The sequence below is a fragment of the Chenopodium quinoa genome, unplaced genomic scaffold (assembly GCF_001683475.1).
Source record: "Chenopodium quinoa cultivar QQ74 unplaced genomic scaffold, ASM168347v1, whole genome shotgun sequence".
In the NCBI taxonomy this organism is placed as follows: domain Eukaryota; kingdom Viridiplantae; phylum Streptophyta; class Magnoliopsida; order Caryophyllales; family Amaranthaceae; genus Chenopodium; species Chenopodium quinoa.
The window spans coordinates 526,931-541,081 of record NW_018743510.1 but is presented as its reverse complement, the minus strand read 5'-3'; the positions used below and the strand labels follow the sequence as shown (position 1 = coordinate 541,081).

Sequence of the window (14,151 nt, the reverse complement as noted above, 5' to 3'; positions counted from 1 at the left end):
TCAAAATGTGGCGGGCCCTACACCATGGGCCCTCGGTGACCAATGAATTACATCCTTTCGTGGAATTGTAGAGGTTTGGGGAGTTCCTCAGCGATTAATGCAGTGAGAAATGTGACTATGATTGAAAAACCCCAAAATCATGTTTTTGTCGGAAACGAAGCTGAAAAGCTATGAGATGGAGAAAATTAAAAATAAGCTTAACTTTAATAATCTCCTAGCTGTTAGCTGTGAAGGGGAGGGAAGGAAACGGAGTGGAGGGATAGCTTTGTTATGGAAGGATACTTTAGAGGTGGAAATTAAGTCGTACTCTTTGCACCATATTGACTCATGGGTTAACCTACATTGCAAACAAGGGTGGAGATTCACAGGAGTATACGGAAACCCGGAAGCTGAGAAAAAAACACCTGACATGTACCTTACTTGAAATCCTTAGAGGTAACCATAATATCCCATGGGTTTGGGGGGAGGGACTTCAATTTGATGCTTTTGTCCAGTGAGAAGCAGGGAGGCAGTGAGTTTCGTATGGGGGAGGCTGAAATTTTCCAAGAGGCTGTGGAGGCGTGTGAGCTTGAGGATTTGGGCTATGTAGGGCATGGGTGTACTTGGACAAACAACCAAGGTGGTACTCGGAATGTGCAGGAGCAACTTGACTGTTTCCTTGCAAACAAAGCATGGAAGGATCTCTTCTCCGGATCATTTGTGACACACCTTTCAAAGAGAAAATCGGACCATCTTCCCATTTTGATTTGTATCAATGAGGGGGTGGGAAAAATAAAGAAAAAAAAAAAGTGAAAAAATACAGATTCGAAGAAATGTGGCTTTGTGATGAAACATGTGGCGATATAGTAAAAGATGTGTAGAATTGGGGAGGTGATATTTGCTCAAAAATTGCTCATACCTCGATTAATCTGAGTGCTTGGAGTAGAAATAAATTCGGAGATTTAATAAAAGAAATGAAGGACTGCAGAGCCACAATGGAGAGTCTTATGGGGGAATCACAGACAGAGGAGGTTATTGCTAAAATTCGGGCCCTAGATGATAGAATGGATGATTTGGAGAGGAGGGAGGAAGCCTACTGGAGGCAACGAAGTAGGCAGGATTGGCTAAAAAATGGCGACAAAAACACGACCTTTTTCCACACAAAAGCTAGCCAGAGAAAATCAAGAAATCATATTAGAGAAGTGAAAGATGCGGTCGGTAATGTATTTTGTGATGAAGAGCAGATTTCAGAGGTCTTTGTGCGCCATTTTGATGATTTATTTTCATCGGGAGGACAAGGTGATATGGAGGCAGTGATCGGGAAAGTGGATTCGGTAATTTCAATAGCCCAGTGTGCAGAACTTGAGGCCCCTTTCGTAGGTGAGGAGGTTCGTGAGGCTCTTTTCCAGATGCACCCTACTAAGGCCCCAGGGCCTGACGGTATGCCTGCTATCTTTTTTCAAAAATTCTGGAATGTGGTCGGTGGTGATGTTGTGGAGAGTACTCTGAATATTTTGAATAATGGTAGTGATATAGGTACTATTAATCAGACTCATGTTGTTTCAATTCCGAAAAACTAAAGAATGTGAGTCTCCTATTGATTATAAACCTATTAGTCTGTACAATGTCCTGTATAAAATTGTGTCAAAAGTTTTGGCAAACAGACTAAAAAAAATATTGCCTTATATTATTAGTGAAAACCAGAGTGGTTTTGTTCCTAGTAGACTAATTACAGACAAAATCTTAGTGGCTTATGAGTGCTTCCATTTTTTGCGGAAATAGAGGAGTGGGAAGAAAGGATACATGGGGTTGAAATTGGATATGAGCAAAGCATACAATAAAGTAGAATGGATTTTTCTGGAAAAAATGATGCTGAAATTTGGTTTCCTTGAGTCTTATGTGAATAATATTATGAGATGCGTGTCATCGACCTCATTTGATGTACTAGTGAATGGGCAGCTGTCTCGGGCTTTTAAACCAAGTAGAGGGCTGAGACAGGGGGATCCACTGTCTCCTTTCTTATTCATTATGTGTGCAGAGGGCTTATCTGCTCTTCTTAGGGATGCGAAAAAGACAAAGCTTATTCATGGTGTCAAGATTGGAAGGTATGTAGAGCCAATTTCTCATTTTTTCTTTGCTGATGATAGCCTTCTATTTATATGGGCTAATGAGGAGGAAGCTGATAAGGTGCTCGAATTGCTGTCAACCTATGAGATAGAATCGGGACAGAAATTGAATATGGAAAAATCAGAGGTGTCTTTTAGCCGAAATGTTGACCTTGAAAAGAAAAATATGCTTCAGATGAAGTTAGATTTTAAGGCTGTCGAGGGACACGACAAGTATCTAGGGCTTCCGACTTACATAGGAAGTTCTAAGAAACAAATTTTCCAGAGTATTCAAGATAGGGTTTGGAAGAAGCTCAAAGGTTGGAAAGGGAGGATTCTCTCTCAAGCAGGCAGGGAAATTCTCATAAAATCAATAGCACAAGCTATCCCCTCATACGCTATGCAATGTTTTTCTATCCCTATTGGTATCTTAAATGTGATAGAAAAATTGTGTAGGAGTTTCTTTTGGGGGCAAAAAGGGGAGGAAAGGAAGATAAGTTGGATTGGGTGGGAGAAGATGCTTCGAGCAAAAAATCAGGGGGGCTTGGGGTTTAGGAATCTGAAATTTTTTAACATGGCTATGTTAGCCAAACAAGCATGGAGATTGATGAGTACGAAGGGGACTCTTATGGTTCGGGTTCTCAAGAGCAAGTACTTCCCAACCTCAACTTTTCTTGATGCTAAAGTTGTACCAAACATGAGTTTCACATGGATCTTAAATGCGAGGGAGGTGATAGAGAAGGGTGCCATAAAAAGTATAGGTGGGGGAGCAATGTTCAGATTTGGGAAGATCCATGGGTGCCTAACCTTCCAAAATTACGGATCATGACACAGAGGAGGGAGGAAAGTGAGGGCATGGTGTTCGTTAGGGATTTGTGGGAAGGTCAGAATTGGAATTTATCTACTCTCAACGAGTTGTTCTCGCAGCGGGAAGTTGATGTTATTTGCTGTATTCCAGTACCTATTTTTGATGAGGAAGATAGCTGGTCATGGCATTATTCGAAAGATGGGATGTATAGTGTCAAGAGTGCCTCCAATATGTTGGTGGAAGAAGAAATACAGGAGAAGGCTACCTCATCAGCTGGGAATGTAGAGTTTCATTGGAAGAACATTTGGCATGCTCGAGTTCCTCCAAAGATCAAATTATTTGCATGGAGAAGCGTGAGGGAGGGGCTGCCTGTGATAAGCCGCCTGTTGGCTAAGGGTATGAGGGTAGATGATCGCTGCCCCATGTGTGGGGAGGGTAAAGAAACTACAGCACATACACTCCTTTTCTGCCCTGCTGTATCCCCTATTTGGCGACACTCGATATTGCGGCTTGATACGAATGCTGTTGAGGCTAATGGGTTTCGAGAATGGTGCAATCTGGTGTATGGGAAGACAAAGGAGAAGAAGTGGTGGGATATTTTTTGGTGCCTGGCGTGGGGTACGTGGCTGAAACGCAACGCTTGGGTGTTTGATAAAATTGAGAAAAGCGAAGCAGCTATCATCTACAAATCCATGTACTTGGTGGGGGAGTTCGATGAAGCTAATACTCCTGCTGAGGGAGTGCCGCAGGACCAGCAGCTCAGGTCAAGATGGGAAGCTCCTACTGCTGGAATGTACAAATAGAACACAGATGTAGCCTTCCAGGATAAGCGTCTGGGAATTGGAGGGGTCTTAAGGGATGAGGAGGGAGTTGCGGTAGTGTGTTTTGTTCGACAGAATATGGGAAGTTTGATGTGGATGTCGGCGAAGCTCTTGCTATGAGATGCAGCCTTAGGACAGCCATGGAAGCAGGCTTTAGGAACTTTACTCTGGAAACCGATAACATTCGTTTGTTCCATCATTTGAAGAAAGCCTCCATAGCTCCTTGCTACTTTGGCACTTTGGTGAAGGATATACTAATGCTTGCTAGTAGTTGTCAGAGGTGTGATTACTCCTTTGTTAAAAGGTCGGGAAATAGGGTTGCTCATAGCTTAGCAAAGTTGAGCTTCTCTTTTAGTGAATATCGTGTGTGGCTTGAAGAGTACCCTACTGAAATTCAGTTGGCTTTATGTAACGATATTGAACATTTGGCGAATTAATAATCTTTGCGGTGTTACGCTTTCCGTAAAAAAAAATGTTTTTAAAATAAATTAAAATGTAACGTCAAGTGATTTATATATTTATTGTCAATTTAATAATGTCAACAATTAGTTGGAATGCTTAATCCATTCATTCCTTAAAACTAAATTGGCAAACCTAAATATAAAATAAGGGATTTTCGAATCACTTAATTGTTCACTTACTTCTCTTAGACCTTCAAAAGTGTTAAAAAATGAAATCATCCAAAAAAATTCTTGTTGGGTGATCCCAAATCATGGTGGGTATTCCCACCTTGTTAGGGTACGATGAAGAGAGGTTGATATTAAATTGCATTTTTAACAATTTACCAACAATGACACCCTTATGAATTTCATATGTGACTGGTCACACCGTGTGACTGGGGTTACTCGATTGGTCAGGGTTACTCGGTCAAGGGTTACTCAAAGGGATACACGGTTAGTCAGGGATTACTCGGTTAGGGGTTACTCGAGGACGAGGGGTTACTCAGTCAGTTACACGATCGGTCATGGGTTACTTGTGCTTCAACTGTCCACACGGTGTGGCCGCAAAACAGAAAACGTGTTGTTTGATATAACCTTATTAAATATGTATACTTTAGGTAAATCTTATACATAATTTTAATACTTCCTCCGTTAAATATTAATCGCAACATATACTAAATACGGACATTAAAAATTAATTGCAACAATTCCAAATTTTACCATTTTTAGAAAAAATTTCAAATAAAAGTACAAAAACACTCTTACTTAAAATTTTATAACCCCAATTACACACTTAAAACATAATTAATTAATAACTAATCTACTTTAATCAATTTAACTAGTTGTGCCAGATTTTCTTCCCATTATCTTTCTCTCTCCTCCTCCTTCATCCATTCATCTAATTTTTTCACATTCTTCATCAAATTTTTCACCTTATTCATCTTCCTCATTATCTTTCTCATTCCGCCTTCAACCCCATTCTCAAGAATTAAAGAACAAGATCACATTTTTAGCATTTCGATCCCAGATCTGTTGATCTCGTTGGTGAGTTTCGTTGAGGTGGTGGTTTTCATGGCGGTGGGTTTGGTTTGTGGTTCGTGGGTTTGTGGGTTTGTGGTTCATTTCATGGAGGTGGGCTTGGTTTCATGGTTCGTGGGTCTGGATTTTGTTGCGATGGACTTGGTTTCATGGTTCGTGGGTCTGGGTTTTCTTTGCGGTGGGTTTGGTCAGTGCCGGGGCTAAAATTGCAAATTATTTATGGGGCCCTATTCAACTTTTTAAAATGGGGCCTTCTACTCGATAAATTTAATACCCAATTTTTATTTGATATACACAGCAAGCGTCAATCAAAAGTGTTCTTCTGAAAGTGTTCTTCTGCTCCCACAATCCCACCCACAAAATTCAAAAAAAAAAGTTAATAAAAATCAGAAAAATGCAATTAAATTAAACAACAAGAAATAATTCAACATACCCAGATATTAAAATTTAACAAAAAGTCGTATCCGGGATGAATCCGAAGAGGTTTGTGATGAATTTTTTTCCGATTACTAGCTATAGCTATACTCACAATAGTTGAAAAGAACTTTGGATTTAAGATTATCTTAAAGATTTCTTTTTTATTTGTAAAATTGAAAGAGTAAATAAAATGCATATATAGGAAAAATTGGGAGATTAACAACGGTTTAATAATTAATTTCATCTTCAAATTGAAGATTTAACCGTTGAAATTATGAACTAATATAGGGAAAAATAATTTTGGGAGATGAAAAATTTTGAAAACTAGTTGAATAATTGAAGAAAATGAAGAAGATAATAAAAGAAAGTAAATGAAAAATATAGAGTTTAGAAGATAAAGAGTTTTTTTGGAATTGAAATAATAGATTGAAAAATTTTGGGGAAAAAAGAAATCTGATTTTTTGGGCAGAGCCAGCTGTCAGCTCCCCAAAAAATTAGAAAATTGTTTGATGCATGTCTTGAACCCAAGACCTAGTATACACAAGGTAATTTCAGGATATTATGCCAAACTTAATTATATATATCTAAATTTTGGGGCCCCTCAAATTTGGGGGCCCTGTTCTGTCGACCACCTTGCTCCGGCCCAGAACCACCACTGGGTTTGGTTTTCGTTGGTTTGGGTCTAGGTTTTGTGGGTGGTGGTTCTGGGTGGTGCTCTTGGGTTTTGTGGGTTAGGTCTAGGTTCGTTGGTCGTGGGTTTGGGTTTCGTGGGGGGTTGTGGGATTCGTGGTAGTGGGTTTTCGGGGGTGGTGGGTTTCGTGGGGGTGTGGGTGGCTCGATTCAACTGGGCTGGGTGGGTGGTGGCCTGGTGAAGGACTGAAGGTGTTGTGGGTGGTTGTTGGCGGGTCGTGGTGGTGACAATGGGTGTTTAAGCTTGGATTAATTTTCCACACTCTCTCTTCCACCCTTACTTACATACCCTTATTTTTAATTAAACCCCTTAAAAGTTTTGCCATGAAATCCGTGAAACATTGCAATTAACATTTAACGGCGAAAGTAAACAAATTAAAGTAGTTAATCGTACTCTATATGTTACTTTTGGGACAACCTGAATTGTAGTTTGGAGTAGGGAAATAATGCTATGATTTGCACATTATATTAAGAATTTTATGTAAGGAAAATATTTCGTAAAAGGGTAGTACTATTATTATTTAAAAAAAAAAAAAAAAAAAAAAAAAAAAAAAAAAAAAAAAGCTAAGTGAAATAAGATTAATTTTTATCTTTTATTTTGTTTTAATGATAGGCAATTCTATTGTACCTCTCTATTCGGGAGAATTGGGACTACACAATAACTATTTGGGACATCCTAATTATATTTAAAAGGAAATTGGATCTATATAATCCCAACTATTATGTGTGAAAAATAATACGACACGAGGTATTTACTTTCAGTATCACCTTTTATTCAAGTATTTGTACAAAATAGTATGTCGATGACCTAAATGAGAATTGTAAGGAGTATTCCATTTAAATCTATTTTTTTTAATTTTTTTTATTAGAAATGTCTCATTTTAAATATGTGTACATATTTAGGCGGGAAATTATATAATTAGGAGATGATATGTGTCACTCCCGTTCTCTCTTTTGCAAAAGTATTGCGTACATAATATTCACAAAATCGGTAAAATAGAAACATAAAAATAAGTGCAAAGACTATCATATATATCACTAATATATAAAGTCGGTCTCGCAGTCAGGCCACGAGACAGCGACACTTGGCATTTCAGTTTTTTGCCAAGTGTCGAGCCACATAGGCGGAAAATAGGTATTATTGTGACACATGCTAAGTTAGCGAATTTTGGATAGATTTTTGTAAGATAAAACTATTGTATAGTGTTTTATTATCAATATATTTATAATAGAAAATCAGTAAAAATAAGTTTTAATCAGAAAAAATAATTTTAATTTGGTAAACTAATAACGTAGATATCTATTTACAAATAAAACTACAAAAAGTACACTATAATATAAATAAGCGATATGATATCGTGTGTCTAAATATTTTACATTATTAAAAGGGGTTATATGATCGTATATTACATTCTTACATTATCAAAAGGGGTTATATGATCGTATTTAACATTTTTTCATTATCAAAAGGGGTTACATGATCGTATTTAACATTTAAGTTAAAAGGTTTAGGACAACCCGGACATCGCCGGAGAACAAAACTAGTTTATATAATAATACGTGTACCTAAAAAAAAAGTTACTTCAAAACTTCAAATACATGTATTTTATTATTTTTTTGTCCAATTAAAATTTTAAATATACAATTTTGGTAATAGAATAACTCTTATTAGTTATAATTATGAAGTATAGATTTTCTCAAATATTCTCCAAAATTAAAATCATCCCTAACAACTCTTTTTTAAGATCTTTAATTTATCATATTTATCTTTAACTTGATAAATTTTTGTTGTTTTTATATTTATGATTTTGTGATCAGCATTGACGTGTAATTTATTATTATCATATTTATCTTTAGTTTAGGCAAAGCTAAATTTTTTTCTTCTTTTTTTTCTTTTGGAGGAAATGTGCGGAGTTTTTTTACTTCGGACATAATAACTTATTAATGGTGAACAAGATACAATGTATAAATGATTACTTATTCTACAAAATCATTTTACGTCTACATGAATATTTTATAATAACTTAAAAGATCATAATTCCCTTTAAACCAATTTGTTTAAAATAATAAAATAAAGTGTTAAATAATTTTTTTTTGTATGAATTTAATGAGGCTAATCATCTTTCATCAATGGCACGCGGGATATATTTGATCCTTAAACCAAAAATCATTATCTAAATCACACTAATTTAAGCTTATGAACTGATCATTGAGGATATAAGCTTGTTAGGGAGTAATTTTTTTTTTTTTTTTTTTTTTTTTTTTTTTTTTTTTGCTTTTATATTCGTAGAGGAGGTAACACATAGCACATTGGGCTGCTAGACTTGATGCTTTGTAGGGTGATGATTGTATCTTCACTGAGTATTATTGCTCTTGCGGAGCTGGACTTGGTGTAATTTTGTTATACAATAAATTCTCCCCCTCCCATTGCCATAAAAAAAATAAAATAAAATAAAAACCTTTTAATTAATTGGCTTAAAAAGCTAAATATGAATATAATACGGAGTAACAAATTTCTAATTATATATTTTTAAAAATTAAATGTTAATACGCAAATTTGGTAAAAAAAAATCAATCTTTAAATATATTGTAATTTTGTAGCAAATCATTTTTAGGTAAAGATAATCAAGGTAAATTTAGTCAAACCTATCACCCCCAATTCACGGAAAACAAGCTACAACATCACATAATTTCAGGGTTTTTTTTTTTTTTTTTTTTTTGGGGGGGTGGGGGTAAATAACTCTATTTTCATTATTTCTAAAATCAATGTAAATATTATTTTTTTTAATTTTATTTAAAATCAAATGACCATCTTCCTAATTTACGGTTATTATCAATTTGAGATCTTGAACCTTCAACAATGGCATTGTTGTTTAAATTTGAGAGCTTCAATATTCAACAATGGTGGATAAATAAAAAGATATATAATTAATATTAAATAAACATGAAATCATAAGATATGATAGAAGATTTTTTAAATGAAAATGTTTACCAAGATAATCAGATTGATTATAATCTATAAAATTAATTTGACATATAATTGAAGAATAATCATGATACTTATAGATTAAATATATTAATTTCTTATAAACGTTGGTAATCTATGGATGGATTTTAGATGAAGAAAGAAGGTTGAAGATGAAGTATGCCTGACCAATAGATAAACAATCAAAATGAGGATGAAGGTTGAGTTAGCAATTCAATGGAGTTTGAGTTTCTTTGAAAAAAAATATATAAAAAAAAAATAAAAAAAAATTACCCTCTTAAAGTAAGAAAACAAACAACAGTTTATTGATTGGTTGCTGATTTATCATGACATAAATGATGTGTAAATTAGATTTTTTTTTTAATGTTTTAAAAATGTAATATTTGAAGGCTATGATTAAGCAATAAACAATATCAACGGTTCAGATTTAATATCTTATTATAGTCGAACATAGTCGTCCGTAGTCGACGACTATGCTAGAAGCTTCGTTCCTATTTAAAATGACATTTCAACTTAAGTTACAGTGTCAATCGAAACAACATATGCGTTAATGTGTTATTCTTACCAAATGATCACAAGGACATATTTTTCATATAACAAAATAGATGAACATTGAAGATGAGAAAAGATCAAGCAATATTTTGCATTTCCTACAAGAAAATCATAGAATATGCATGAAATCATGCCCGCAACTACGCTGTAGGTTTGCTATAGTAAGATCATATCATCTTCCTACACATAAAAACGAAACTGAAAAATCATTACTAGGAAAATCAAATACCATTTCAAATCCCTCCTTTATTTCTCTCCTAGATCGAATTGAGAATTAAGCTCCTCCTAATAATTATAGAGACGCGACGTATGTATGTTTCATTGAATATTATCACGCAGCTGCTTGTTGAATGAAATGAGAATTGTGTGAAGTACAAGGAAGGTGATATAACGAATAATGCATGTTATGAAAAATATGTTTTCCTCCTTTTGGAGTTCCTATCTTAAACATCTTCACTCTTTTATGCTTCTTCAATATGGTGTGCTTCTCTTCCACTACCTGCTAATTATTAAAATTATAATTATAATAAACCAAGATTAATCTAGCATTAAAGGGAGCAAAAGATTAGGGTAATAATAAAATTAATTAAAACAAACGTATGTGTTATATATACCTCATTTGAATTAGATGATTCTTGTCGTAACCAATTTTTATCATCTTCTTGGCTGCATTCTTCTACTGGTTCAAGTTGTCCTACAACATCTGTGTAGAGGTGTAGAACTTGAGAAATGTAACAATATTTACAAATTATTGTCACGAATTATTTATTTGTTCATACTTCATTCTTTTCAGCTCCTAATAATTGTTCATCATAGTCTTAAATTCAAAACAAGATGAACGTTTTGGAACATAGGGAGTACTAGTTAATATATAACATCTCCCATAACAAATAAATAAAACTAATTTAAAAGTAAATTGAAATTAATTTATTAGCAATATTTATAAGGATTTCTATAAAGGTTGTCATATAACAAAACAATTTTATGTTTCAAAAAAAAAAAAAAAAACACAATTTTAGAAAAAAAATATGATTAACCCACTCTAAGTCAATTTTGTGTACTCATTATCTTGTCATAAATCAAGCAAATTTTATAACAAATGCCAGTATCTATACATGCAAACACAAACCATAAACACATGTCCTCCCCTCCTTCACTCTTTGAATCTATTTTATCATAAGTTTTTAAAGAATTTTTGTACAATTTCTCTTATCTTAACACTTCATCTTTCTCATTCATCTCCAACATTTAAATTATCCCTTCAACATTCTTCATCAATTGTATTCATTTACCGGTTCAATTCATATACGAATAATTCTTTTCTTCCCCACCTCTTTAACTTTCATTAAATTAATTGATAGATTTTTCAATTACACAACAGTTACAACATTTTTCCTAAAACATTCATTGAAATTATTCCAAGGAACATACAACAAATTGTTAACGTTTTTCCTATTTCAATTTACCTGTCATGCACGACCAAAAGGCTAATTTATGTATAAAAGATGAACCAGTAATTTTTAATTTTAATTAGCAAAAGAGAGGATGATAAATATATAGCCTCTCATGTTGAAGGATCTCCTAAATTGAATTCTCGCATATAATTAAAACATATCTCTAAGCTATTAATTGAACAACACATTTCATCTTAAATGAACATCTTGCCCTAGCATTATAATTATTTTTTTCCATAAAACATTTCCACAATAGAATAATTTTGCATGAAATAAAATAAATTGTTCTATAAGCAAATTGAAAGAAATTACCATCTAGCTCTTCTTCGTCAAGAGAATGAACACAATAAACTCGAAAACTAGGGGAGCTCGGAGACAACAACTCCGATCTCTCATGCTCATCTTGATCAAACGTGCATTCCTCCTCCTTGATTACTTCATTGTCATGCAAATTATATTCAAATTTTATTTCATCAACATCATTAATAATAACATCATTTTTAACGTTGTTAACATCATTTTTAATGTTAATAACATCATTTATATCCTCTAATATAGGTGAAAATAATATTGATGCACTATTATCATCAATGTTAGAAATTTTTTGAGGGGAAGGAGGGCTATCTTGTTTAAGAAAGGAGGCATGATCGTCATCAGAAGCATTAGGAGGCGAAATAGACGTTTTATCTTCCTTAGTAACGATCTCTTCTTTTTCTTCTTCCTCTTCTTCTACTTCAGAACGATGAGAGGCAGTAACGTCGCCTGCAAGGAGTTGCTTCTTGGAAAGCCCAGCGTTTCTTCTTGCTAGAAACTCGTCGATCCTACGACGAAGGATTGGTCGGAGGCCAGCCTCTTGTTCCGACTCCAGCTTAGATCCTCCGCAACCCATTTTGTCTTAAATGTTGTTTTACTTGCACACATGAAAGATAAAATAGGATGCGTGGGTGTGAAGCATGAATGTTATTTTGATCAAGGATAGATTTGAGAGGAGATGACAAAAAAGTAATTGATTTAGTTTTAAGGAGGAATGATGTTTTTTTTTTTTTTTGAGAGAATTTAGGGGAGTATTGTTTTGAGGATTATTTTGAACTCTAGTAATGAAAGGTGTAACGAAATTGACGCCAACTTGGATTACAGACGAGGGTGATTTTTTTTTTTAGTTTTTTTTTTTAATAATATTTTTTGTATATAATAAGTCAATGGTATAGAAATAGGTAATTATACGTTTATACCATGAGCAATGGTATAGAAATAAAGAGTTTTTTTTTTTTTCTTTTTTGGACAACAAGAAATAAAGAATTTAGGGGAGTATGTTTTTTAGGCCGATTAAATTGAAAAATGTCGAATGGCAACTTTGGAACCATTAATTGAGCTTCTATCAAATCAAATCTTATACCTTTCTTTTCAAGATTTAATATTTAAGGAGTTATTAATTTATTTTTGAAACAAAGCGTATTAAGGTCTTGGACTCAACATATGCGTAACTTGTTTATTTAAATACCGCTTAGTCTATTTCGGATATTATACATGTGACAATTTTTTCTAGGATCCTACAACATTAATGCAAATCCAAAATGTTATGTACCTAGAAAATAGGCCTAATTTCTGTTTGCACTATTACAGAATTGGCCAAAAAGACCATTTCAAAATGGTCAAAGAGACTACCTTAGGGGTGGTCGGTCTCTAGCTAAGTGGTCTCTTTGGCCAAAGAGACCACTTCATCAAAAGTGGTCTAACTTTACAAAAATTGAGACCACCTATTTAAAATGAAAGGTCTCTTTTTTAATTTAAAATTTAAAATTGTAGAAGGATAAGAGACCCAATTTTTCAAATAGGTGATCTCTGGATTAAAAAACTGAGACCACCTACCTAAATAAGGGGTCTCTGGATTAAAAAAAAATTGAGACCACCTATTTAAAATAGGGTCTTTGTCTCTCTCTCTCTCTCTTTTTTTTTTTTAAATAATTGCATTTTGGTATCTCTGTTGCAATACATATATTGATCGATGTAATAAATTTTAGCGCCAATAATGTTCTTGTACCTGCTGTAACCCTATTCAATATTTGGGATCTGGTGAGAAGGGCACTTGAGGTGAGAAGTGTGAAAAATCTGGATACATTAAGTATATGTTATAAGTACATTAAGTTAATATTAAGGATACGTTAAGTAATTATTGCAAATACATCAACAAATTCACTTGATCAAACAAAAGTAGACATGACTTTCTTTCACCCTTTCCCTGAATCCATATCTCACCTTTGGCACTCGTGACTACTTTAAAAAAAAGTAGTGTTACAAGTTTCTGTTCAAATTTATAATATAGTTACAGATTAGAGCTGTCAGTTTCTAACCCGAATCAACTGTTTCGAATCGATCCGAAAAGAAACTAAATCGGTAAAAACCCATTTTTTGGAAACCGAAAATCGACCCGACCCAATTTTTTCTAACCCGAAACTGAACTGAACCGAATTTGTGCAAACCGTTACTAACCCAACCCGTTATCAAGCCAAACTGTTACAACCTGAAACTGACAACAACCCGAATCGATTACGTCTGAACCCAATAGTAACCCGACCCATTTTAAACCGAAAATTGTTTAAACCCGGCAAAAATCTGATAAACCTGAACCGATCCAACCCGTAACCCGTTGTGACCGAACCATTTATAGCTCGTAACCCGTTGTGACCGAACCGTTTCCAACCCGTAACCTGTTGAGACCGAACTGTTTACGACCCGTAACCCATTGAGATAGAACCGTTTACGACCGGTAACCTTTTATGACTGAGTCGTTTACAGCCCGTACCTTAATATGTTTATGGTCTGATCCTTTTCAGCCCACTACTCGATAAACCTAACTTATT

General features: G+C 34.3%; 1 protein-coding gene across 1 annotated transcript; it reads right to left on the bottom strand.

The window, feature by feature from the left end:
• Positions 1–9,835: 9,835 nt before the first annotated feature.
• LOC110739592 lies at positions 9,836–12,851 on the bottom strand. The gene is made up of 3 exons (XM_021920050.1): positions 11,603–12,851; positions 10,451–10,539; positions 9,836–10,335 (listed from the first exon to the last, which is right to left on the bottom strand). Exons 1-3 carry the CDS (start codon positions 12,177–12,179, stop codon positions 10,168–10,170), a joined length of 834 nt encoding a protein of 277 aa, XP_021775742.1. The 5' UTR covers positions 12,180–12,851; the 3' UTR covers positions 9,836–10,167.
• Between the last annotated feature and the right edge of the window lie 1,300 nt (positions 12,852–14,151).

What these genes read in the sequence shown, in the direction of transcription:
- LOC110739592 (XM_021920050.1), bottom strand. Translation starts at nt 12,179, where the DNA reads ATGGGTTGCGGAGGATCTAAGCTGGAGTCGGAACAAGAGGCTGGCCTC. An exon ending in TGACGAAGAAGAGCTAGATG is followed by an intron (nt 10,540 to 11,602) that starts GTAATTTCTTTC and finishes ACCTCTACACAG; the next exon opens with ATGTTGTAGGACAACTTGAA. An exon ending in AATCATCTAATTCAAATGAG is followed by an intron (nt 10,336 to 10,450) that starts GTATATATAACA and finishes AATAATTAGCAG; the next exon opens with GTAGTGGAAGAGAAGCACAC.